Genomic DNA, 24,592 nt, shown 5'->3' on the forward strand with positions numbered 1-24,592 from the left:
TCATACGTCTTCAGATATTTATATATATATATATATTTATATATTTATAATATTTATCACTTGGTTTGTCCATTCAGACACGCACATATGTACACCAAAAAAAGAAGAAAAACAACACAGCCATGATGCCAATCTGCACAAAAAAACACAATACAAACTAAGACATTGATCTTAAATTATGCATAGCTTAAGTTATTAACAGGAAAAATAAAACTTTCTTTTGTCACACGCAGCCTTATTTGACTTCCTCTCACGTAACAACACAAATTAGAAACTGAAAAACAAAACACTTTGATGCAAAGGAGAAGACAGAGGATTTGTAGATAAGCGTTCGAGACGGTAAACAAGCAAAACAACGTGACACTTTCCCCAAGAGTCACTCAGGTAAAGTAAGACGAAGGAATGATGATTAATGAAGAAGACTTCCCTTTCTCTAAGACAAATCAACCTGTGAGGCATTTTTCCTTCATGCTGCATTCAACACAGAGGCAGGAGTTGTTTTTCAGGAGCTCTAAAAATAATAAAATAAAATAAGACATTTCTTGTGAGTGAGATATTGCTTCCAGGTATTTATTTATGTGCAGCATTGAATCACAGCCCCTGCTCACATTGAGACCACAGATTATTCTTGCTACTCTGGCAAACAAACAAACAAAAAGTGCTTCTGACAAATATTCGGCTTAAAGACAGCCAACATGTAAGTGCAGCGAGTCTGGTGGGAATGTAGAGCGAAGACGTGTGGATCTTCTGGTGGGTTCAAAGGTCAAAAGGCCTGTCATTTTGACCTTTGATTGATCAGTGTAGTGTTTACAAAGTCTGAGAAAAACCTCAACATCATCTTCCATCTGAAACTCCCATTGTTAACGCTAAAAAGGGCCTAACAAGGACCAATTATTGTTACCAAGGTTACGGTTTAAAAACATTACTGCAATGACTTTAAGTCGTACTGTATTTTAAAGCCATCTGAAAAAGATGGCAGAGTAAAGCCACACAGAGCTGCCCCTCCCCTGCCTGTTGCTGCACACTGCCGGTCAGCTGACTGAAAGGATCAGAGAGAGAAACTGGAGATGTTACAGAAAACACAAAGAGTCGTGGAGTGAAAGCAGAGGATCCTCCTGCGCCTGTTATATCTACAGTAACTCATTTCAGGAGAATACACAGGAGCTGATAGCCTGACTAACTCCGAAACATCGAACTAAATTTGGCAGGTGGTTTATCCTGCATTTTTACCAAAACAGTAACCTTATACAGACTTTATTCTTAGTTATTTTTTTCTGGCTAAGATGCCAATTTCCTGCTTTAAGATCTCATCTGCTAATAAAAAATTCAATTAATTTGGATTTTAAGGAAGACGAAGTATAAAAGAAAAGAAGAAAAGAAGAAAAGGTTTTAGTTAGAGGTCACAGTTATAAAGCATGATTACTAGATTTATGTATTAATTCATTATATTTTTATTCAGCTACTGAATGTTTCTTTAGAGTTTGTAAACTGAAAATAGTGAGATCACTCAGATTGGATGCATTTAATAAATAAAGCAAAAAATGATTAAAGCTGATTCTAATCTCTGGTTGACTGATCGGTGTATCTCTAGTAATGTGCAATATTTTACTTTTAGCAGCAGCAGCTTCTCTGTTTTAAATAAAATTCAAATAAATCATGTTATTTTTGTTCTACTTTCTTGTAAAACCCTTAAAATCTCGATATTTCTCTTCCAGGTCATCATCATGCCGGCCCGGGTCTAGAATCAGATCAGATTCTGGTTCTCCTCCGTAAGCATTTAATGCTCTCTGAGTTTCAGAGCAAAGGACTGAAAGTACACTGCAAAAACACAAAATCCTACCAAGTGTTTTTCATCTGGTTTCTAGAGCAAATATATTATTTTTATCTCATTTCAAGCATAGTAATTTTTCAACGTTTCAGCAAATGCCTTCTAGTTCTACTGGCAGATTATTTTACCTATAACATGGAAAAAGATATTTGAGGTAGAAATCAAACAAAAATGCTGTTGTGTTTTTGCAGTGTGGCTTTTTTTAACAGTTAAATCCAGCAAAAAAAAACAAAAAACAAAAAAAAATATGGCATATGAGCTTCAGTTTTAAATAAATACATAAATATGAGGTTTACTAAACGCAAAAAGACATGTGCAGCCCAGGTAGGCGTTAAGACGGCGAGCTCATGACTGGAAATGTCATCTCTGCATTCAGAAAGTTAAGGTCAGCATCATCCTGGCATGCAGAAGTAGCACAGAACAACAGGCAGCACAAGGTGCAATTCATGGCATCCCGTCTCCCCTGCGGTTCCTCCTCTGAGCTGGGCCGCAGAACGAGGCGGGCCAGGCCGTGACACCGCTGTTCAGACCAGAGCGGGGCCGACAGCCGCCTCACGCAGAGCGGGACGCCTCCCGGTGTCAGGCACAAAGAGAGGAAACCGCGGCGTCAGCACGACACGCTCCAGCTCTGGCAGGAATCTGTCAGCAGCGAGGCGAGAGACACGGAGGGGTGGCTGGGGGGGGTCTTCACACGTTTTGGTTCCGGCTTTGCTCAGACAATAGCAGCGTACCCAGGAACAGATACAACAGAACAAAAAAAATACAATAAAATGGAAAACAGTTTAAAAAAAAAAAAAAAGGAAAAGAGGAGGAAAAAGTGTCTGTTGCAGCTGAAGATTCGTCCACTCCTCCAGTATTTCACTTTATAAATATAAATCTATTTACACATAACGCTCGCTTCATCTTGTTCTCTTAATGCTGGGTGTGGTAGCGTTTGCTCAGCTGGGGATGGAGTTATTTAAAAGTCAGGGCGGGTTCGGAGAGGCGGACGCCATGCTGACGCGTCCTTTCCTCCCCGTCAGTGCAGACAGGAGCAGAGGGAGGAGGATGAGGAGGAGCAGCAGGAAGGCGATCTCGCTGGGAAGTGGACAGCGGTAAACATCAGACTCGCTCAGCCAGCCGCGTAGCTGCTCAGGAAGGAGTAGAACATGGGCAGCTTCATGCGCTGCTGGTCCCGTCGGCACCACGCCATCACCGTCCCCTCGCTGTTGGCCGTGTAGAGGTGGTGGCCGTCGCACGAGTACGTCAGGCTGCGGTCGCCAGGAGAGACGAGACGCGCATCAGCAACGCATTTATGAAGGAAACAGGAGGTGGAAGATCGCCGTGGTGCTTAATTACCTGATGATGGGTTTGCTTGACTTGGGGAAGGTGATTTCTCTGACTGGTTTCAAATCCCAAGTGCTCCACAACCTGGACGGAAGAAAATTCAATTAAATTTATTTAAATAGCGCCAATTCACAACAGGTGTCACCTTGGGGCACTTTACATAAAAAATACTAAAAAATTATTTCAATTCAATTGTACATCCATCTGATTTTACTCACCTTTTTTCCTAATACAGAAATTATGAATGACTTGGGAAATATTTAAAAAATAGCATTTATTTCAATCCTCCCTTCTCTGAGTTGTCAGATGGAGGCTATGAGAATTTTTGTTTATTTACGAGAATATTAGCGGAAAAAAGATGGAATCCCTGCCAGCATGCGTAGGTGGGCCCCATATGGGGGAAAGGTGGGCAGACATATTTACCAGAAGAACGTCTTAAAATTACAAGAAAAAAGTTGATTTAATGAGAAAAAAGGAGTTCTTATATAGTTACTACTTCATTCTCCAAATATTATGACTTTATTCTGGTAATATTATGACTGCATTCTCATATTATTTTATCATATGACTTTATTCTGATATTAATCCAACTGCATTCTTGTAACATTAAGACTTAAAAAAAAAGATCTCAGCATGATCCTTATATATTGTCACAGAGTTGACCTGAATTCAAAGTCCAAATAAACAGAAGGTGCTAAAAACCCTCGTGAATCAAGATGGCTGCCTTTGATGTGCTGACATCACCCCGAAATAATCCAGATTTTCCAAAAAATTAAAACATCAAAAGACAAAAATTAACTTAATTAACAAATACTCCAAATTAAAAACTGAGTTGGTGGATTAATCCTCTGCATTTATAAATGTTATTTTTTACAGATTTTCGCCACATGGATCTGCTTCATTACCTGACGACGCCGTTCTCCAGACCGCCAGCAATGACGTTGACGGAAACGCCCTCCGGCTGGTTGGAGAACGCCACGGAGCAGATGGTCTCCCTGCAGTGGACGTGACCAATCAGGTCTCCGTTCACCGTCCACAAGCGGAGGTCGCTTCCTCCACCCTCTGCAAGCCAAATAAAATAAAATAAAATAAAAATGAAGAGAACCAGTGATTCCAGACTCATCTGTGAAGCAACACACCGACGTCGCTGAACAATCGGGTCTCACCAGAGTTACAGACTGTAGCGATGTCACCCGTGGTTTCGCTCGCAGAGACGGCCGTCACTGGACTTTTGTGACCTGTGAGGCTTTGAACGTAACAGAGTCTGGAATAAAAAAATAAAAAGAAAGAGTTCAGAGACTAAACAAACTTGAGGCTTGCTTTTACTTTTAAAACCACTCTGACCTGTTGAGGTCCCAGAGGATGCAGGTGCCGTCGTTGCTGACACTAATGAGGATGCTGTAGGGTTTGCACACAAACAGGCTGGTGACTTCTCCTGTGTGTCCGTACAGGTGAACCTGAGACTCCACCTCCATCTCTGACGGCTGTAAAATAAAAATAAAGTGCAACTTATCCGCTAATTAACTGTTTTTTTTGTTTGTTTGTTTTTTTGCAGATAAATATTTAATTCAGTTATTTAAAGTTTCATATTTATGTTTCTATGCAAATTTAAAATTTCTTGTGCAAGTTTGTTTAGTTCTGCGTCTCAGTGCTGCCCTCTTTGGGTCAAACAGTGCCACTACAGTTGAATTCTATAGCTATTTGTTTAAAACGGTACCATTGTCGCCAACTTGTAGATATATTTAGTGACATTTCAGACACTGATGTCAAAGAAAGCAACAATTCTATCGCTTTCTCTGGTTTATGAGAAACTTTGGTGACAAAAATGGAAAACACTGAAAGGAGTAATGCCATTACAGCAAGCAGTGAGTTCCTTAAAAGTTACGTTTAAGCTAGTTTTGTTGTTTCAAGGGTAACAAGATATTTGCTCTAGAAACTAAACCAGAAATACCTTTTAGCTTCCTCTGATTATATCATATTCCTGGAGTTGTTTTCTTTCCACCGGTATCTGTAGCTTTTATTTTGAGCAACCTGGTTTTAAGCCAATTTTCCATCATTATTTTCAACACAGTCCTTTTTTAAGCTAGCTGTAGCGTCGCACTTTGAGCTGACATCACGGCAAATAAACGGTCATTTACATGCAGTACCTCGCGGGCCATTAGGGGGCGCCCACGGACGAGATCCACAGTTTGAGAAAGACTGGGTTTTATTTTTTTCGACACTAGGTGATTGGCTCCGCCCAGTTTGCTGGTATTTTTAAAAACTTGTCAGGGGTGGAGTTAGCTACTCTTTAACACGATAACAGATCATGCAGCGTCTGTAACTCAGCTCAGTATCAGATTTTTTTATTTGTATTTTTTACTTCTTCCCTGAAAAATGACTCCATTAATCAAAATTCAACAAGGCTCTGCAAGCGATCTAGTGCTGAAAAGCCCTTCAGACACACAGAAACAGGAAACCTCCACATAGTATCGGGCGCTGATGCAAGTCTGAAGGCCTCTCTGATGAGTGAACTGCAGGACCCCTAATCCCACTTAGAAACTCGCTGAAATGTGTTTCAAGGGCAGCAGTGATGTGACTAATGAAGCCGAGCATTTGAGCACAGAGAGGCCGTCTAAAGAGAAAGGAGGGGATGGGGGACGCGATGGGCGTTCGTGCGGAGGAGGAAGGTTAGTGGGGGACATCGCCATGGAAACCTACTGTGGTGCTGGTGAAGCGGTTGCTGTAGGCGGTGATGACTCCGCACTTGCTGCCCGTAAATAGCTGGCAGCCATCGGGAACCCAGGCGCAGCTGGTCACCTGGAGGAGACAGGAAGTGAGAAACCTCCATGTTTGTCGGCTCGTCAGCGGTGTGAAAAAAAATAATAATAAACAATCAAACACAACTGATTTTGATGAGTAGGTTTAAAACCCAGTGATAAATGTTACATTTACCATTAATAATGATTATTATTAATGGTTATCATCTACTAGGAATTCACTTAATCTCACCAGTTTATATAAACCAAACCATTTAATTATTTTTAGTTTTTATTATAGTAACATAACTATTTAATTATTTTATCAAAGTAAGTTGAATCCATTGGAAAACCTAATATAACAATAAAAAAGGATAAAGTATCCATATATTATTTATATATATTTTTTAAATTAATAATAAATAAATAATCTTTGCATGCTATACTTAAAAAAAAACCCATTATATTTCATGTTACATATTTCTATTTGCCATTATTTTCTATATTTTAGTTTTCACTTAGACTTTTAAATGTTTTTGTAATTTTTGATGTCAAAAACCCAGATTTTGTTGATCAGAACGGATTTCTAAAAACAACAAGAGTGAAACATCCATATATTACGTATTATTTCTATATAGTTTTTAATGATAACTAAAGTCTTAGTCTTATCTTTTGGATGACATACTTGTAGTTTTTAAAGAAAATACTATATATTTCATGTTACATTCCTATTTGACATCATTTACTTTAAAGCGTTTTGTCAAAAAAAGTTTGATTTTGTTGAAAATAATTGATGTGTAAAACCAATAAAAACACTCTTCCTATGCATTATATTGGTTTACTATCTAATAAGAAACGGAAGATCTTTGTTATAAAATGTCATTTATAATATAATGTATGAAATGTAATCTGTAATCCTGATTATTCTGAGTTTTTGTGTACCTGGTGGAGCTGTGAACACTGAATGAAGTTGATGGGCGGCTCGCTCTGCTTGCTCTTCAGCCTCAGGATGTTGTCGGCGTAGCCCCAGCTCAAGATGGCCGACCACTGGATGTCTGTGCTGTGCATGCTGCGCACACCTGAGGAGCAGAGAGAGCGAGGCGTCAGGCGGATGCTGCGGTTCGAGTCCTGACGTGCGCCGCGACTCTTCCTCACCCTGCTCCTTGCTGTAGATCATCATGAGGCAGAAGCTGCGGGACAGACCGCAGATGGCGCGGGTCGGTAGGGCCAGCAGGGATCCGAACCGCTCTCCGTGCGGCTGACTGAAACACACCACCGGGTCCGGAGCAGACGGCGAGCCGACGTACTCGCCCCACTTCAGACCTTTGATCCAGGGCAGCGGGCTCTGAGGAAGATGAGGAGGAGGAATGCTTCACACCAACTGACTATGAGCGGGCGATAACGCTTAATTAATTTTTTTTCTTGTTTTCTCTTCTGAAAACAGAAAATACAAATCACAAAAGAATTAAGAAATAAAAATTGTACAAGGGTGCACTAGGGTCATTTTAGAAAGAAAAAAATAGTGCAAGAAGATATTGGCACTAGAAATTTCCCCCAAAAAATCTCAAAAATGTTGAGATCAATCTCAGAAATCTTTTTAGGAAAAACTTGGAAATTTCTGAAAGGTTGATAATTTGCTAGAAAAAAACTCAGAACTTTTTTAGTTTCACCTCAGAAAGTGCTTCAAAAGTCGACTTTAGTGTACAAAATTTTCGATTTTTGACGTTCAGAGAAGTTCCGAAATTTGAAAATTGTAGACATTTGAAATTCAAAAATTTTCATTTTTTCAAAAGAAATTTTCTGAAATTAAATCTAAAAATTTCTGAGTTTGTGTCTAATAAATTTAGGATTTTTCAAGATCAGAAATTTCCTTGCTTCTTCTAGAAATTATTCTCAATTTTTAAAATTTATTTGCTCAAATTTACTGCTTTTTTTTTTAATCTGCATTGGCCTTAATACGCCGTCGTACGATCGACCCTTCTGTGGACAACGGAGTATTAGAAACAGGCTGTGAATTTTTATTGGATTCTGAGAATATAGTCAATATTTTTATTTTTATACAAAATGTTCACTGTAAATCACACTACTTTTATCTCTATATTGAAATCTATCATAAATCATAGAATATGTATGTTGTTCTGCACATTAGATGCGACTCATTGTGATTTAATGTTATTTAACCTGTAAAAATTTGCTCTTTGGATAAATCTGGCATATTTATATGATGTATTCATTTTGATTAATACGCATTGTCCCCTTTATGGAATTAATAATTCATAATATCAGCAGAAAAAAGTCACAATTTTACTCAAACGTATTAAAATTAAGAGAAAAAATTAATTTGCTTTCAAACTCTGTAAGACCAATAAAAAGGTATTATTTCACAACATGGTTTCAAATATGTGTATCAATGCATATTAACGTATATTTGAACTATTAAAATGGGCGGTTTTAAGTGTTTTTAAAGAGGACTAAAGTATTCGCAGGCAGCTGTGGTCCCTTCCCTCCACAAACACGACTTAAACTGATCAATACTTAACAGATTACATTAAGATGGACTCACTTTACTATGTAAGTGACGACCGAAATCAATCGGTTCAACTGGATCAGTGGTATCTGAGTAAATCCAAATGTACGCCACACTTTTCAGATTCCATTTGCGATGAATGACTTTCCATCTGCTCTTCAGTTTTGCATTTATGGGAACTTTACCGGGCAGACGATCTCCTTCGCGTGTTCCCGCGTCTCCCTGAAGGCGAGCTGAACCAGGAGCCCCATGGCTGCTGGGAGCTCTCCCTCCATCATAAGCTTCGGGGCGGTTCTGCTGATGTGAGTGGCGCTGAAGAGCTGCCTGGGCGTCTGGCCGTACGTCTTGATCATCGTCTCCAATGCCCGTCGCTGAACCGGGTCTTCCACAGCCGACACGTCCATGCCAAAATAAGTCTGGAGGAACAACGCACATATTGGCAACATGATAAATCGATTCTCAAGCAGAACACACTGCAAAAACTCTAAATATTACCAAGTGTTTTTAGACACAACTAACTTACAAGTAACTTTTCAGCAAGATATAGGACAGGGGTGTCAAACTAATTTTCAATTTGAGCCGTATCAAAAATCTGAATGTTCTTAAAGGGCCGGTTGTGCCACAATGTATTGATAAAACCAATTAAACTGCTAAAGTATCAATAAATAGCTGTTCCTCCAGGATTTTATGATTGTCTTAGTGGTTTTTGCAATCAAAATGACAGATTTTGTGGCGCCAATTTAGAAATGTTGATATTTGCGTTAATGTATGACGTTAAATGTAACTTTTTATCACTCACCTTATCAATCACAGACTATAACTTGACATCAAGTAAGGCAAAATTGGTCCAAAACTCAATGTTTTGGACCAATTTCGAGAAAATTTGCAGTAAAATCAGAAAAAAAAGTGAAGACTTGTTAATTTTGTGTGAATTCTGCAGATTTGTGAAAATCTGGAAGGACTTTTTGATGCAGTTCGGAGTCTAGAGGGCCACATAAAAAGCTATGGTGGGCCAGATTTGGCCCCCGGGCCTTGAGTTTGACACCTGTGATATAGGAGCTTGAGTTAAGTAAACAATTCATTTATATTGAAAAATACTAGTCAAACTAGTATTTTTTAAATTACTGACTTAAATAAACTCCCATATCTTGCTGAAAAGTAACTTGTATGTTAGTTTTGTCTTATTTCAAGTGTCTAAAATCTCTGCTCCAGAAATCAGACTAACAATCGTAGGATTTTGTGGTGTGTTTGTTCCTTACAGCGGGGTGGAAGACGTTGATGGCGTGCACCGCCGCTTTGCCCTTCTGCTTGAGCCCGAACACCAGGTCGATCCACTGGCACAGCGTCTGGGAGACGTGCTCTGACTCCAGGGCCTGCCGGTGGATCAGGATGAACAGGCGCGGGTCGTTGCGAGCCCACGGAGGTAAATTCACGTGATTCACCCTCTCGCCATTCTGACGAACCCCAAAATCAAAACCTGCGCCGTCATAAGCAATGTGTCTAGTTAACGACATAAATGACAACTTTTGTGGTAATAAAGTGGCAAAAAAGTAAGGAAAATAATCACCTTCCCTGTTGACCAGGAACTCCGGGAGGTAGAAAAACTCTGGGATGAGCTCCTTCACGTCAGTCATGGACTCGTAGGAGGACAGACGCCACGTTGTGTTCATGGAGTGAAACGTCCGGTCCGGGATATCAAAGCTCTGATCTGATTGAGGTCAAAGAAAATGAAATTTAACATTCAAGCTGCTGCTTGAACACACCTCCTTTCATGACCTTAAACACCCGGCTTGCTGAATACATTTACAATCGCATGAAAGGAAGATCAGAAGAGAGAGAGGGAGAGAGAGATGATTTAAAAAACTAAAACTGAAAAAGTGTCCATCATCAGAGAGAAGCACAAAAATAAAATCTTCTTTTTCAGAGGAAGGAAAGTATTCTGCAATCATGCCTTCACGTTAATACTTGAACCGCCTCAGATTTTTATCGTCCAGTTTCCTTCTATTGATTTCTACGAGATCCACATTTTAACTTGGTGATTCTAATTATTTTTGCTAAAGTTCTCCAGATCTTTCTCTTATTTTGGTTCTGGACTTCAGCTAGGCCGTTTATAAATTTCAAATGCGATGTTTTCACAAATCATTTGTTCACTTATTTAAGTTATTCATTTTTCTTTGTCTGTAAATATGTATATATTGTTATAACACACATTCTTAGCTGACTTTGTTTATTTATTAGACAAGATACTGAAATCAACTCATAAATGGGATTTTTCTTTTTTTTCAAAGTACAGAGCTAGATTTTATTTTTCAGAGCTATAATGACTTATAGCAAATCTTAGATTTTTTATTTTATTAAAATATTGTGTTGATTTTGTTGTGCAGATAAAAAACCTTTTTTATAAAGAAAAAAAACTGAACTAAAGAACCCAAGTGAGCCAATCTGCTCACTTGGGTTACTTCAGTAAAGTCTTAATTAGCGTCATTTTTTTTATTTCTATATTTCTTGCTGCCACAAATTTGTATTTTTTTGATAAATTGCTCGGGATAAATGTCATATTTCAGGTGGAAAAATAAATTGGTTTCGATGGTTTCACATTTTTACATCACAACCAGCCTGACAGTTTTTAAAATCCACTGTAAACATATATATTTTTTTTATTAATCATGAACTATAAAACCAAAATGCTGAACTCTGTTTTGTGTCTCTTTAAAGTTCAGAAAAGTTTAGAGCCAAACTGACCCTGGTAGGCGAGGAACATCTTGGTGAACGGCGGCATTCGGACCAGGAAGTGCAGAACCGTGCCGCTGTTGGAGTAGTGTGAGCCGTAGTGGTAAGGCTGGACGGGAGGCATGGGGTCGTCCTCACGAATCCCCTTTTTGTACTCTTCCTCCAGGTACTGCGCAGGAAACACAAACACATAGACGCGCTTTCTCACAAAAACATCCAGCAAACCCTGAAGAAAAGAAAACGTCAAAGCCTTACCCTGTAGTTATCAACGTAGCGATCCTCTTTTTCTTTCGACTGAACTGCAATGGGTTTGTTTAAATTCCTGCAAATCAAAAATGTGAGCAGAGAACAAATGAGCTGAAAGTCTTTAAATCAACAAGAATTTAACTAAATGCACAACACCCACACAAACATACAAGATAATGGTTTTCCATTAGCCATTATGCAAGACGTAAGCCGACCTGTAGATGTTTGCGTCCTGCAGGTCGATGGTTTCGCTGACATAGTCGCTGAGGATGAAGGGGAACACCGGGTACTGCATGAGGTCGTTGAACGAGCGGCCCGCGTGTTTGTTGAGGTGCGTCAGGTACTCGAAGTTTGTGATCTGACCGGAGCTCCACAGCTGGGTGAGCGCCAAGATGTTCCCGTGCTCCAGCAGGTTGGGAAGGTCAGAGGTCAGGATGTTGTGGTAGACGTCATCCCGAAACTAAACCCAGGAAGTACAAACAGTTTTTAAGACAAAAAGAGAAACTTGCTCTTGTTTATAAAGCTTATTTAATTTAGGCAAATTTCTTACTACTTGTATTGTTGGTGTGTTTGTAATTTTTTTGTTTTGTTTTGTTTTATCAAAGCAGGTCTCTTTTGTAAATGAGATTCTGGATTTTAAAGATTAAACCTCTATAAACACAGGTGAAATTAGTATTCATTCATTTATATTTATTAATTAAGGCGAAAAGTGAACACAGCCTTGTTTGTTTTGAATTATGCAGGAAAAATTTAAAATTCTTCTGGTATTTGAAAAGTAAATGTTCTCGACTAAATCCCTTTGAGTTTTATTTCATTTGAAAAATTTCTGCATCACCTTGGTGTTGTCAAAGGCTAACAGCAACGTCCTGCCGTTGGTCAGAAATATCTCCACCGCGTTGTCTCTCAGCTGCCACCATCGCTTGTGCACCTCTTTGATTTCCTCGTACGTCCAAGAGAAAGACGGAGCCTCCGTCTCGCCCTGAAGGATCTGTTCAAACAAGAAACACGTTTAGATATGAGCGAGTCAGCTGAGCATCGATCCACTAACTCAGCCGTTTACCTGGCTGTCATGAGCATCAGCGGCGTTGTCCTCCACAAAGTACATCCCAGACTTCCCTGTGAGGAAGAGAAGAGTTGGATTCAAAGAAAGCTTACTCTTTGTGTCGGTGCCTGCACTGCAAAACCACCAAGTCTTAATGTCTACTTTCCATTGCAGACATCTTAGAACACTTGAGATAAGACAAAACCAACTTATAGATAACTTTTCACACATGATTTTAATTTAATTTCTTATTTAAACATTTAAGGCCTAAGTTTCAAATCTCTGCCTGGATATTTTTGCTTACTTTAATTGTACGCTGTTCTTTAAAAGTCCTGTGAATAAGTATATTTGCTCATTTATCCATAACAACTGGAACTGTCAATATCTAGAAAGTTATTTTCACAATTTACCATCTATGAAAAGAGCGCCACTCAGATTAATTTCACTGCCTGCTATGGCGGGGGTGAAATTACCGTAATAACCCGGTATCGCCTGGAAAGCGCAACGTCTCGCCTTTCAGAAACTGTTGTAATTTTTCAGATAGGACAAAGTGTCGAGGAATTACAGTGCTGCAAACTTGGCTGAATCATCACTGATCCGTTCAGTCTGGAAGGGTTAATGGAGACAGAAATCTCAAAATTGTGTTTTTTCGACAAAGATTTGTGCACATTTGTAATGGAAATGCAAATACTTAACATAAGACATCTTTGCCATTTAATAAGTGAATAATCTGCCAGTGGATCAATACTTTTTCATTAATATCAATGAATTATTGACTCTAAGCAAGCTCCTATTTGTTTTGTTTTATTTCACATGTACTAAGATATTTGCATTGGAAGCTGAACCAAAAATACTTGATAGGATTTTTTGCAGTGTGCAGCTGCTGTTAGCGACGGTCAGCGTTTTACCCAGCAGCAACTCTCCCGCCGTCTCTCTGGACGGGGCGACGCTGGTGCATCGTCTGGTGAACCTGAGAACAGAAATACATTTCTTTAACACCTGAGAGCAACGTAGCATTTAGGAAATCAGTGAGCTTTACCTGATGGACTCGCTAGTGGCTTTGTCCTTAACAGTGGAGGAGAAGAAGGAGTGAGTTTTGTCCTCAAACAGGAAGGACAGAGGAGGCTTCACTGTTTCTGAACACAGGACAGAGATCAAATGTTTAAAAAAAATGATGCAGCAAAAGCTTTGGAAGAGGAACTTAATCAGAGTTTATTCACCCTCAGGTTTCCGTCTGTCTTTGAGCAGGTATTTGTTTGGTATGGTGAGGTAGCACCGCTGCAGCCGCCGCCGTTCCCGGTTCGGCCCTTCAGTGGGGTCCAGCTGCCACGACGTCGGGTAAGACGTCTGGTCGTACCAAACGGCGCTGAAACGCAAAGTAAACCCAGATTTTACTTCTTAGAAAGTCTGGGATACCACTGCAGTTTCTGCACATCTTTCATTTTCAAACTGCAGATTTTTTCAGAGTTAAATGCTCAGCCGTTCAAATACAAATGTTTTAATTCATTTGGTCAAATTTTTTTGCAGTATTTATTGATGTGCCATAAGATTTGAAAGTAGGATTGAGTATGATTAATCGATAACTAATTTAGGAATCGATTAAGACTTAAGAAAAAGCTAATTGTTGAAAGAACAACACATTCAGAACTGCAGCTAAGCCAAAATTATTTGACATTTAAGATAAAAAAATCCTTTGTAAACCTGTTCTACCTAATACCTCTCAGGTGGCATAGTTTTTGTTTCAAATTATGTAAAATAAAACCTCCTATTAAGAACGTTTTGCTATACAGAAGAGTACCTGGAGAGAAAACACCATTGCAAAGAAAGAACCCAGAAAAACAGAAAACAGTTCAGTTTAATTATCTTAAAATAAAACAATATATCTTGAACTAGATTGCATGTTCAGTGTGAAAATTACTTAAGCAATCAATTTTTTCATAGTCACATTTTTATGTCATGAAAAATTTTTCTTCAATACATAATTTGTTTTTTTCTGTACTTCAGACTTTATAAGACAGCTAAAAATAATTTTAAAAAATGATACGACCATAAAATCAGCTCGGTTTTTGTAACCGATATTTCTGAAGCGAATGAAGCTGTTTAGTTCACCCACCGGTCGTGTGTGAGCTGCTGCACCAGCTCCTGCCAGTGGCGACTGGCGCTCAGTTCGGTCTTGTACAAACCCCTGATGTGCTGGATGACTTTCTTCCTCTCCATGCCTTGCCTCAGAGACACGTTTTGGGTAATATCAGCCGCAATCTTGGAAATATCCTTGGATTTCCCATCAAGCCTCTGAATTAGGCTGAGCAGGAATGAGAGAGAATTAAAAATAATCATCCACCAACATTTTTTTCTGTTTAAAGCTGCAAGGCGTGACATTTATAAAAATGTATTTTCCACTATGTAGTGACAGTATAGTAGGAGAGATGATCTGTGCTAATTAGAAATCAATCAGAGCTCAGAGGAGGGTCTTAGCGCTGTCAATCAAGTCCTTGTGTCTGCCGCTCCTTTACTCTCTGGTATGATACAACTATCAGCAGAGCTAAGGCTAGTTAGCATGGAAACTGATAATGGTGGATAAACGGTTGTCCTGTAATGTTGAGTTGTTTTTCCTCCACTAGCACATTTAGTAGCAAGTTCATGAGAATGATTGACAGCGCTAATACCTTCTTCCTTGTTCTGATTGGTTGTTTTTGACCAGGAGCAGTGTATTTCTTCAGACGGCAGTAGCAGGACAAGGAGGTGGTGAAGGAGATCGATCTTTTCACAGATTATTTGTGTCATATTATACAATCACAACATGGCGACAGTTTTAACAAATGTGTAAAAAAAAAATTGTGTGTATATATATAAAAAGATTCCCAACTTACTTTTTCTGCGTGTTTGCCATTTTCTTTTCCCATGCAGCTTTGCTCGTCTTCTCTTCTGCTTCAAACTTCATCTTGTCCTGCATCAATAAAGCAGAATCTCTTTAATATTTCTGATTTATAACGGTGAAATAGTGACAGTGATTTCCATCCTCCAGTCTTCTCCTTCACAATGACAGCTTTTACCTCCTTTATGGCCTTGAGCAGGTCATGTTTGTGCGGCGCGTTGAGTGGGATGCAGCGATAGCCACAAAGCTTCAGAGAGGTCATGAAGACACCCACAGCGCTTTGCTCCTCCTTCGTCAGCTCGTCTTTGTGATCGTGCAGCATCTCGAACAGGTACAGGCTCAGTTTCGGCCCGTGCTGAGGGAAACAGAGTTCCAGGGTAAAACCCAACGTGAACAGCTCAGAGGAATAATCCAGGAGAAGCGAGGGTTTCTTATTCACCTCTAGTCCTGGGCTCAGGCTCTCCTTCAGGATATCTATATGCTTGTGATCAAACACAAACTCAAGTGCCTCCTTTCTGTCCTGCAGTGGAAGCGAAGGGCTGAGCGTGTGCACCAGGAGGCGACCTATCTGCACCCTGAAAGTATCCTTGCAGGACCAGAGGATCCGCCGCCACTGATGATTTGGGGCTCCGCCACGGCCCGTGCTGCCCTGCATCCGCACGACAAAAACAATTAGTAGACAGAAAATACACAAGATCTCTGACACACAGAAAAAAAAAGGCTCAGTGGTGGAGAAAGTGCTGGAAAACCATACTTAAAGGTGACTTATTAGATTTATTTGAGCAGGCTAGGATAGGTCTGTAGGCTACACAAAACATTCATTACTTTTGCACACAAAATCGCACGTAGACAATCAGATTTTAGTCTGCTAAGTCGCAGGTAAAAATGGCTGCAAACATTATGCAACCGTACATCTTTGAAAAGCAGAAGTAGAGCCTCCTGCACAACCAACAAGAATCCAGCAAGTGTTTTCTGAATGGCAAGTCAAGTCAACAACTAAACACCTGTGCTTTCCAGCAGCCATTGTACAGCAAAAACAGTAGTAAATCTAGCTGACCAAAGGTGCTGGAGCTTCGCTTGGGTTGCTAATTGCGACTTAATAATCGGGATGTTTTTGAAATGGCCCATTTTCCACACACTGAAAAACATTAACATATTGGCAAAAAATGGACAGGTGTTTTTTTAGCACTTGGCTTGTTTTTAGAAGCAGCAGAAACCCAAGAAATAATAGTTCCTCTTTAAGTAAAAGTATAAATAGACTTATAACATGGAAAAAATGTCTTGTTACAACATTAAATAATTATTTTTACTTAAAACAAGCTCCTCTTTCTTTCTGAAAAGTTACTTGTAAGTTAATTTTGTCTAATTTCAAGTGTACTAATGTAATGCATTAGAAACTAGACAAAAAATACTAGGTAAGATTTTGTGTTTTTGCAGTCTAACTAAAGCACAGATGCTTTAGTGAAAAATGTAACGAAGTACAGTTTTTATACCAGGCTTATTTTGATCCCGTCCGTCATGAGCTTCAGGATGTCCTTCTGAAAACTCTTCTTGCTAGCATGTGGAAGGATAAAGGGAGTTGGAGAGTGCGGGACGGAGCACGACCCGCTTTCGTCGTGCGCTTGATCCCCCGGATCCGGCGTGAAGACATGGTGGTCCGGAGAGTCAGGGATGTTCAGCAGGTCGAATAAATCCTCACTCACGTCTGAAACGAGGGAAACATTCGAACAGAAGCCAGGATTAGCTGACAGACGGAGACAATTAGAGGGCAAAACTCCAAGGATCAGATGAAGTTTACCGTAGTAGATCAGTCTGTTGACAGCCAGAACCACAAGCCTTTGCAGCCGTTGGACAAACTCAGTCTCGCTGGCACGGATCGGGTTTTCCTGGCTCATCCTCCTCTGCATCATCTGGTGGAGCTCATCGCTGGCGACAGAGCGCATCCGCATCAGGAGAGAGTCCGTCTGGGCCAGAGAGAACCGGCGCCGGCCTGCAGGGGGCAACGCCAGCAATGAGCTCAGTTTGAATACAACAATCCCTAAAGAAAGAGTCTCACTGAAGTATTCAGACACATTGGGTTTGTTCACATTTGGTCTCATTACAACCTAAAACTTCAATTTATGTTTTATTTTGTTAAATGTGAAAAATAAAAAGTTAAATAAAGCAATGCAAAATAGTGAAGTGGAAGAAAAAGTACACATTAAATTTTTCTTACAAATAAAAAGGTGGTTAAATCAGGGAGGTTTATAACGGATATAAAAACGGATATAACACCTTTTGTTACAGATATAATAAGACGACATTGTGGAAAGTCCAAAGAGCCAAATATTGCAGACCAACGATTTGCGACATGAAATCCCAATTTAATAAAATTGATGTTTGTGGTTGCAACAGGAGAAAATGAAAAAAAGAAAACAACAACAAAAAAAAAAAACATGTTTGAGGGTGTGAATACTTTTGTGAAGCGCTGAATAAGTTTCCAGAGAAGGATCTTTCAAAGAGAGGATGATTATACTGCAAAGACACAAAATACTACCAATTATTTTTTATTTGGTTTCTAATGCAAATGTCTTAGTATACTTGAAATAAGATAAATAAAAAGAAATATGAGCTTTTTTAAGTCAATAATTCCTTGACATTGGTGAAAAAGTACTAATTATGAGTAAAATAATCTGACATTTCTCCATATTAGAAGTTACAATTTGCGGAAAGTTCCATGTAAGTTTTTTTGATATTTGCACAAGAAACTAAACCAAAAATTCAGTGTTTTTGCAGTGATATCTATTGAAATGCTTGACACTGACTCATGTAAGCATTCGACTTGAAAGCACCAGCAGCAGCTGAGGATGCTGGGCAACGTTAAACCCTAAAGCGAGGGAAAGGATCCGAGTTCACGGCAAACACGGGAGAGATGCTGGACTGTCTCCACTGTGGGTCAGAGTCCCAGCTACCTGCATCACAGTGGAGCATGTACGACGGCGTGCCAGTGGGGGAGGGGAGAAGGGAGTCCTGGGACAGGAAGCTGAAGGGGGAGGGCATTGGGATTTGGCCATAGGAGCAGTAGTGCTGTCTGGGGATGCGGGGGATAATGAAGTCTTTCATGGCAACGGAACCTTAAGAGCAGGACGACATGAGGATCAACAAAACGGCAGACGGAAAAAACCTTTAAAAACACGCATCAAGTCTGCAGCGTTCACCTGCTATGCTCTTACGCTTCTGATAGATGGCGTGATGCGGAGAGGTCGGCGTGTTAACAGCACTGCTCAGCTTCGAAGGCTCCTGGTTGGCCGTCGTCTTTATGAACTCGATGGCCGACTGGAGGACTCTGAACTGCAAGGCCACAGCCATTTCTGAAGACACAGATTGAACATGCTTATTTTAAAAGGGCTATCCCATGAGGTTTTAAAAAACACCTTCATTTTAGGACTTCAGAGTTCAAACGGTTATCAAAATATACAAAATCGACAAACATAACCCTGGAAAAACTGCATGAAAATGGAGATTACAGTTAAGTACAAGTAACTACATTCAGTTGTAACATGAGTCTGAAACAATCAGATTAGTCGATTATTGAAATAATAATCAAACAATTTACTACTCAAGTACAGAGACTAAAAATAAAGAAAGAACAACTCAGGCCAGTAACTAACCCAAAACTGTACAAAAATAAATACATTTAGCAGTTAAGAGACAAAAAAAATCTATTTGTAAATATGTTTTACCCAAAACTCAAGTGGCATAGTTTTAAATTCTGTACAAAAATAAATGACTAAATCTTCTACTAGTCATCTTTTTCGGCTCATTAATCTTCTTTTTCATATTGGTGTTAAGTTGAGTAGGAAAGGCTGAACTTTGCACATTTTGATGTTTTTGCTATAAATGATTAAGTGTACACTAAATAATTGCTGTTTAGCAGCAAAATGTTTGTTTTCAAAATTAAATAAAAGGAACTAATGTATTTCTAATATTTTCTACTAAAAAATCAGCAAAATGTCCCAATTTATTCATCTGATTAATGTATTAATTGTCAAAATAATAAAAAATTTCAATAGTTTCAAAAGTTCAAAATCTTATTTTAAAGGTAAAATCGACAGGGAACAGATATTCCCAGACAGTCAATTTATCAGCAGCAAAATTAGATCTCTTTTCTACTTTTTCACTCGGAGGTTATTTTAGTTTCTTTCTGCAGCAGAACCAGGCCGCTCGGCTCCGTCCTCCACATCAGATCGCAGCAGATGAGAAGCCCGGCTTGCTGTCTGGGTGTGAGCTGAATGCTAGAAACGCATCCCTCACCCTGGGTGCGTCTCATCTTGCTGGTTTGCATGAAACCCAGCAGGGTAATGAGGTCTTCGATGATGCGGAAGTACTGGGACCCCGAGGAGCTGCAGGAGTGGATAGTCACAGCGACTAGCATCTGCTGGATGTCACACACCAGGAGCTTGTAATCATTCAGGGGGATACTGCAGAATGGCGAGGTAGAAAGTGGAAACAAAAAAAGCACACAAAGTCATGCAACGCAGAGCAGCAGAAAGAGGATTAATGATTTAATGCCGTGTTACAACTTCTCGTCTGTTCTGGGTGCCTCACCCATTCTCCATGCCGTTCAGGGTAGAAAGAGTGTTGAAGAGCACGTAGAGCAGCCCGTGGTCAAGCAGGATGTCTGCCAGCTTGGGGCAGGCATTGACGAGCTGCAGCAGCATACAAAGGATGTTGTGCACCAAGGAGTTCTCATAAAGGGAGTTCTCTATAAGACCCAACACGGGGATGATGCAGCGCCTTCTGAAAGGTGAGATATTTTCCATTTCCTCCAGGTCAAGACTGTGGAGAAGGAAACAAGGGAGGAAAATAAGAGGCGGGATTCACAAACATACAGCTCCAGTGAGAGTGATCAAAGTGATGATTCCACAAAAAATACATTTTAAAAGCAAGAACTAGGTGAAAAAAGTTGTTATTGATGTTATAATAAGAGACACACTGAGCCGATATATCCATGTCGTTATTGAAAAATATTCTAGATCAGGTATTAGTGGCCGAAGCATAAGGGCAGATCTATGCTGCTTAGTTCTATATTTATTTTACATTGTATTTAGAATTCCTAATTGCAAGAAAATGCTTTATTTATACAGCACATTTTCAGCAACAATGCAGTTCAAAGTGCTTTACATGAATTAGTAGAAAATACAAACTGAACTGTATTGGTGCAGAGCTGTCAAATAAACTTGTAATTAAGTACATTTATGTTTTCAGTCATTTCAGGACTTTTTCTCTGTACTGGCCGATACCAAACCTCAGATAACAGTATCAGTATCGGAAGTGAAAAAAGTCGATCGGTGCATCCATGGTAATAATCAGCACAACCATCTTCTGTAGAAAACGGTCCTGATTGAGGTATTTGATAGTAAAAAGAAATGTGTTTGGAGGAGCAAAGGTGACACTTTTAAACTTGAACGAATGCTCCTATCAAGCAGGGTGGTGGTAGTGTCATGCTTAGGGGTTATGTTGACTCACTCTTCCTCTAGGCCCATGGGTCGCCCAAACAGCATCTCCAGGAAGCACTCCAGCAGCCCCTGGCTGCCCTGGTGGATGTACAGCTGGTTGGCCAGCAGCGAGAAGCCGTGGTTCTTCAGGAACTTCTCCTTCTGCTCTTTGAGAGCTCTGCTGAAATAGGCGTCTAGGAGCTGGAAGCAATAAAGAGGAAAAAAATTGTCTTTAAACTACAGCTATCAATGCCAACACCTTATCGCATGGGATTAATCTAAAAAGTTTAGATTAATCTCTCCAGCGGAGGCAGCGCGTTACACGGCCTTGTACTGCGGTCAACAATGTAGAGTCGCAAAGATGAGCGAGGAGAGTCACAAAAACAAGCCATGGACGTTTGGATAATGATGAATTATCCTTCCACTATGGCTGAAAAATAAATCAATAACTATATATTGTGATGCACACATGATCAATATGAATAAATAAAACATCTGATAGAAAAAGCATTATTCATTATATAGAATATTCATTGATTCAGATTGATACTTAGAATTTAAATGTGATGGATTATTATTGGATTATACTCCAGCTACCCCGCCACCCCCATTAAAGGAAATTCATTGAATTCTGATTTACAACCGCACTGCATTCTGGGGGATGTAGGCAGAGGAAAGACTTTAGCCGCTCAATCTCTCATACTAAGCTAAACAAAGTTGGTGGTGGTAGGAGTCTCGGACTCTTTGTAGCGGTAGTAGAAGAAAGATGACTGGTGCATCCCTACTTTAAACCACAATAATCCAAACAACATGACGCAGATTTGGACCCACCTTCATGACGCCTTGCTGGATGAGCGGTGAGGGATGATTGACCAATACAATGAGCGCCTCTGGCTGGATCAGCTTGTCCATGACCTCCTCCAGCATGAGGTCGGGCAGCAGCAGCAGGACCCCCCTCAGGAGATCATAGAGTCCGCAGCAGATCAGCACCAAGCAGTCCTCCGTACTGGACCTGAGAGATAAAACCTGTTATAGTACTGGCTTTATTAAACTGGAGGGTTATTTTTGCTGTATTGACCTGTCATTGGCCTCTGTCTTGCTGTGCGTTCTGTCGGAGCCGGGCGAGTACGTGTAGCTTTCCCAGTCTTCAGGCATCGAAGCCCGGTCGGCTGCACTGGGCCAGCGGGCGACCGCTAGCGAACCATTTGGGAACGGGAAGGCCAGACCAAGACTGGTCAGGTTGCTGTGGCTCCTCTGGAAGGACTGGATGCCCTTCAGACTGTCGGGGCGACGCGGTGCCTCCTCGCTGGCCCAGTCCTCGGACTCCACCCCCCCAACGCTGCCCTCCGCCAGACTGTCGACTTCTGCCGCCTCGTCCCGGTCCTCCTCCACGCTGATGGACGGCGTCTGTGGCGCGCCACCGTCCCCCGCGTCCTTGGAGTCGCAGATCGTCTTGGCGGACTCGCAGCTGCTCAGGAGCTGCTCGTCGCCTCCGACCTTCTTGAGAGTCTCCGTGCTGCCCAGAGCCTGCTGGGAGGCCAGGGAGACGTCGTCGCCTTCGGCCGTGTCGCCCGAGCTGCCGTGGCCGACGCAAGGCGTCACCAGAGGCGAGGAGTACGGAGACGGAGCCGCGCTGGGAGGCCGTAAGGACTGATCATCACCTCCGTGTTCAGGGAAAGGGGCTAGAAGATGGCCTGGGAATGATACCAGTTCACCTGTTCAGGTATGCTGTGTAAGACTTCAGTAAAAAGTTGTCAAATCTTTGCTCATGCTTATTTAAACCTATTATTTCTCATAATAAATTTACCGGACAGTTTACAGGATCTCTAAGACCGTTTGCTGGTCTATTGCACTGTGAATGTAGGTAAGGTTTCTGCTTTCTATGCAATCATACAAAAACGCACCACAAATGGTATCAAATATGGACTTGGTTTTTTCTTCAGTCTGCAGAATTTCCATGTAAATATGGGAGATTTCTGCACCTACACCATCAGTTTAGTCCATAATATATAAGAGAAAAACATCATCAGTGTTTTAATCAGTAAAATATGCTGCTGCAGAGGTTTTATTGTTTTTTTTTAAAGACGTTGCCTGGAGTACAATTTGGTGAACAGTTATTTGTTCTGTGTAAATGTGTCAGTCTGAAGCACTTATGCTAACAAAATCTACAATTTGTATTTTCTTTTTTTTTTTTTACTTTCACTGATGATTGAGCTGATCCCAAAGGCTACGAAGCATAACTTTTTTTTAACTTAAGCTTAAGAAAGCTACAACTCTCATTGGTCTCCCAGCAACTTGCCCATAGGTACAATTTGGAGGTGTGTGCTCTACTATCAAACTCAGATGCAATGTGGCTTTAATTTCCGTCATCCCTTCGGTGAGTTGTATGATGATGAAGTAGGATCAAGCTACAAGAATTTTTGTTTATTTACAAGAATAAACAATATATTGTGAATATATTGTTGTAGAGTTGACCAAGTGAACAGAAGCTGTAAAACACGACCATCAAACAAGATGGCCGCCCCGCTCAGAGTGCTGACATCACTCTGAATGACGGAAATCCAGATTTTCCAAAAATTATATTTTCAAAACTAAAAATTTGATTAATCGGTAGAATCAATGTATTGCCCAGCTGTAGGACAAACTGATCATTTGTACTAAATGCTATAGAGCAGTGAGGTGAGCTGCACATGTACCTTCATGGGGGCCGTCAGCAAAAACAGTCGGGGAGAGAGACACGACGGAGCTGCTGGCAGACCTTCCTCCGCTGTTGGAGCGTCTCAAGTACATAATGGACTGCACCTTTTCTTGGTACAGCTTCCCATCTGAGAAATATCAAAGAGAGCTCAGAGCTTTGAATCACTAAAGCTTTGATTTAAAGGGCCAGTATCACGTATTTTACAGGCATACAGTGCAATTTTACATAATTTCTTTCAATATTCTAGCAGTTATTTACAATTTACAGTCCATTAAAAGAGTGTTTCATAAGATTAAAATGAAGAAAAACATGCTCCCTGCAATGGCTGGAGTGAAATTACCGTAAAAACCCCATATTGGCTGGAAAGCGCAAAGTCTCCTCTTTCAGAAACTGAAAGAAGAGACAATTTCAGACAGCACAAAGTATTGTGGAGTCACAGCACTGCAAAGTTTGCTTGTAAAAATGTGTTGTGGGCGCTCCATTCAGCCAAACAGAGTTAACCAATTTAGCAACATTTCTACCATTATATGAGAAGTAGCTGGTATATGCTCATTGCTGGCAGAGTTGATAGCTGTTGCTAATTGCTGTTGGCTAGTCTGAAGGAGCAGAGTGAGGAAGTCATGTAGGAGTGGTGCTCTGTGAGGCAGAAGCTTGGAAACTGCAGCTCAGAAGAGGACCTGCGTCTAGAAGGTGGGGCTCGGTCCATTCAGGCGTTTTGCACAGCTGAATGGTTGCCATGGAGATTAAAGGATTTCTCAAACATGCATGAAAGAATCAAAGCACCACTCCAGGTATGTTTTTCAGGAGGGAGTAAGATTATAACATGATATAAAGCTCAACAAAGTTAATTTTACTTGAAATTGCCCCTTTAAAGGTGCTGCGTTCAGCTTCCTTACCGATGTGCAGCGAGAAGTAGAAGCTGGATGGAGTGTGACAGACGTAGGTGTTGGTGGGCGGGTGAACGGCCAGCAGGAAGTTGCAGATGAGCTTCAGCAGATCCATGTCTGGAGGAGAGCCTAGCACTTCCTGGATGATTTTGATGAAGGACAAAGACACTTCCTGAGGAATGGACGTTAGATGGTCGTCCCGGTGCTCCTTAACAGAA

At 40.6% G+C, this 24,592-nt stretch overlaps 1 protein-coding gene across 6 annotated transcripts in view; it reads right to left on the bottom strand.

The window, feature by feature from the left end:
• lyst (lysosomal trafficking regulator) overlaps positions 1-24,592 on the bottom strand; it is a 72,633-nt gene continuing 48,041 nt past the window's right edge. For 3 of the 6 annotated variants that reach the window (XM_088013023.1, XM_088013022.1, XM_088013026.1), the window contains exons 21-53: positions 24,384-24,582; positions 23,486-23,614; positions 21,868-22,483; positions 21,621-21,801; positions 20,821-20,990; positions 19,900-20,130; positions 19,606-19,772; positions 18,510-18,662; positions 17,111-17,302; positions 16,806-17,017; positions 15,752-15,961; positions 15,491-15,667; positions 15,308-15,384; positions 14,551-14,739; positions 13,658-13,803; positions 13,477-13,573; positions 13,346-13,407; positions 12,456-12,511; positions 12,231-12,383; positions 11,611-11,855; positions 11,405-11,471; positions 11,162-11,318; positions 9,987-10,127; positions 9,679-9,896; positions 8,605-8,835; positions 7,048-7,237; positions 6,835-6,971; positions 5,855-5,953; positions 4,499-4,638; positions 4,321-4,418; positions 4,060-4,216; positions 3,167-3,238; positions 1-3,078 (exon numbers count right to left, since the gene is read on the bottom strand). In XM_088013023.1, coding sequence (XP_087869149.1) covers positions 2,940-3,078; positions 3,167-3,238; positions 4,060-4,216; positions 4,321-4,418; positions 4,499-4,638; positions 5,855-5,953; positions 6,835-6,971; positions 7,048-7,237; positions 8,605-8,835; positions 9,679-9,896; positions 9,987-10,127; positions 11,162-11,318; positions 11,405-11,471; positions 11,611-11,855; positions 12,231-12,383; positions 12,456-12,511; positions 13,346-13,407; positions 13,477-13,573; positions 13,658-13,803; positions 14,551-14,739; positions 15,308-15,384; positions 15,491-15,667; positions 15,752-15,961; positions 16,806-17,017; positions 17,111-17,302; positions 18,510-18,662; positions 19,606-19,772; positions 19,900-20,130; positions 20,821-20,990; positions 21,621-21,801; positions 21,868-22,483; positions 23,486-23,614; positions 24,384-24,582 — 5,508 coding nt within the window. In that variant the 3' untranslated portion in view covers positions 1-2,939. Of the gene's footprint in view, positions 3,079-3,166; positions 3,239-4,059; positions 4,217-4,320; positions 4,419-4,498; positions 4,639-5,854; positions 5,954-6,834; positions 6,972-7,047; positions 7,238-8,604; positions 8,836-9,678; positions 9,897-9,986; positions 10,128-11,161; positions 11,319-11,404; positions 11,472-11,610; positions 11,856-12,230; positions 12,384-12,455; positions 12,512-13,345; positions 13,408-13,476; positions 13,574-13,657; positions 13,804-14,550; positions 14,740-15,307; positions 15,385-15,490; positions 15,668-15,751; positions 15,962-16,805; positions 17,018-17,110; positions 17,303-18,263; positions 18,426-18,509; positions 18,663-19,605; positions 19,773-19,899; positions 20,131-20,820; positions 20,991-21,620; positions 21,802-21,867; positions 22,484-23,485; positions 23,615-24,383; positions 24,583-24,592 lie in introns of all 6 variants that reach the window. The other 3 variants (XM_088013027.1, XM_088013024.1, XM_088013025.1) reach the window with 3 other exon arrangements.

Source organism: Poecilia mexicana, unplaced genomic scaffold (assembly GCF_051168715.1).
Source record: "Poecilia mexicana isolate PSO_F unplaced genomic scaffold, ASM5116871v1 scaffold_15, whole genome shotgun sequence".
NCBI classification, from domain to species: domain Eukaryota; kingdom Metazoa; phylum Chordata; class Actinopteri; order Cyprinodontiformes; family Poeciliidae; genus Poecilia; species Poecilia mexicana.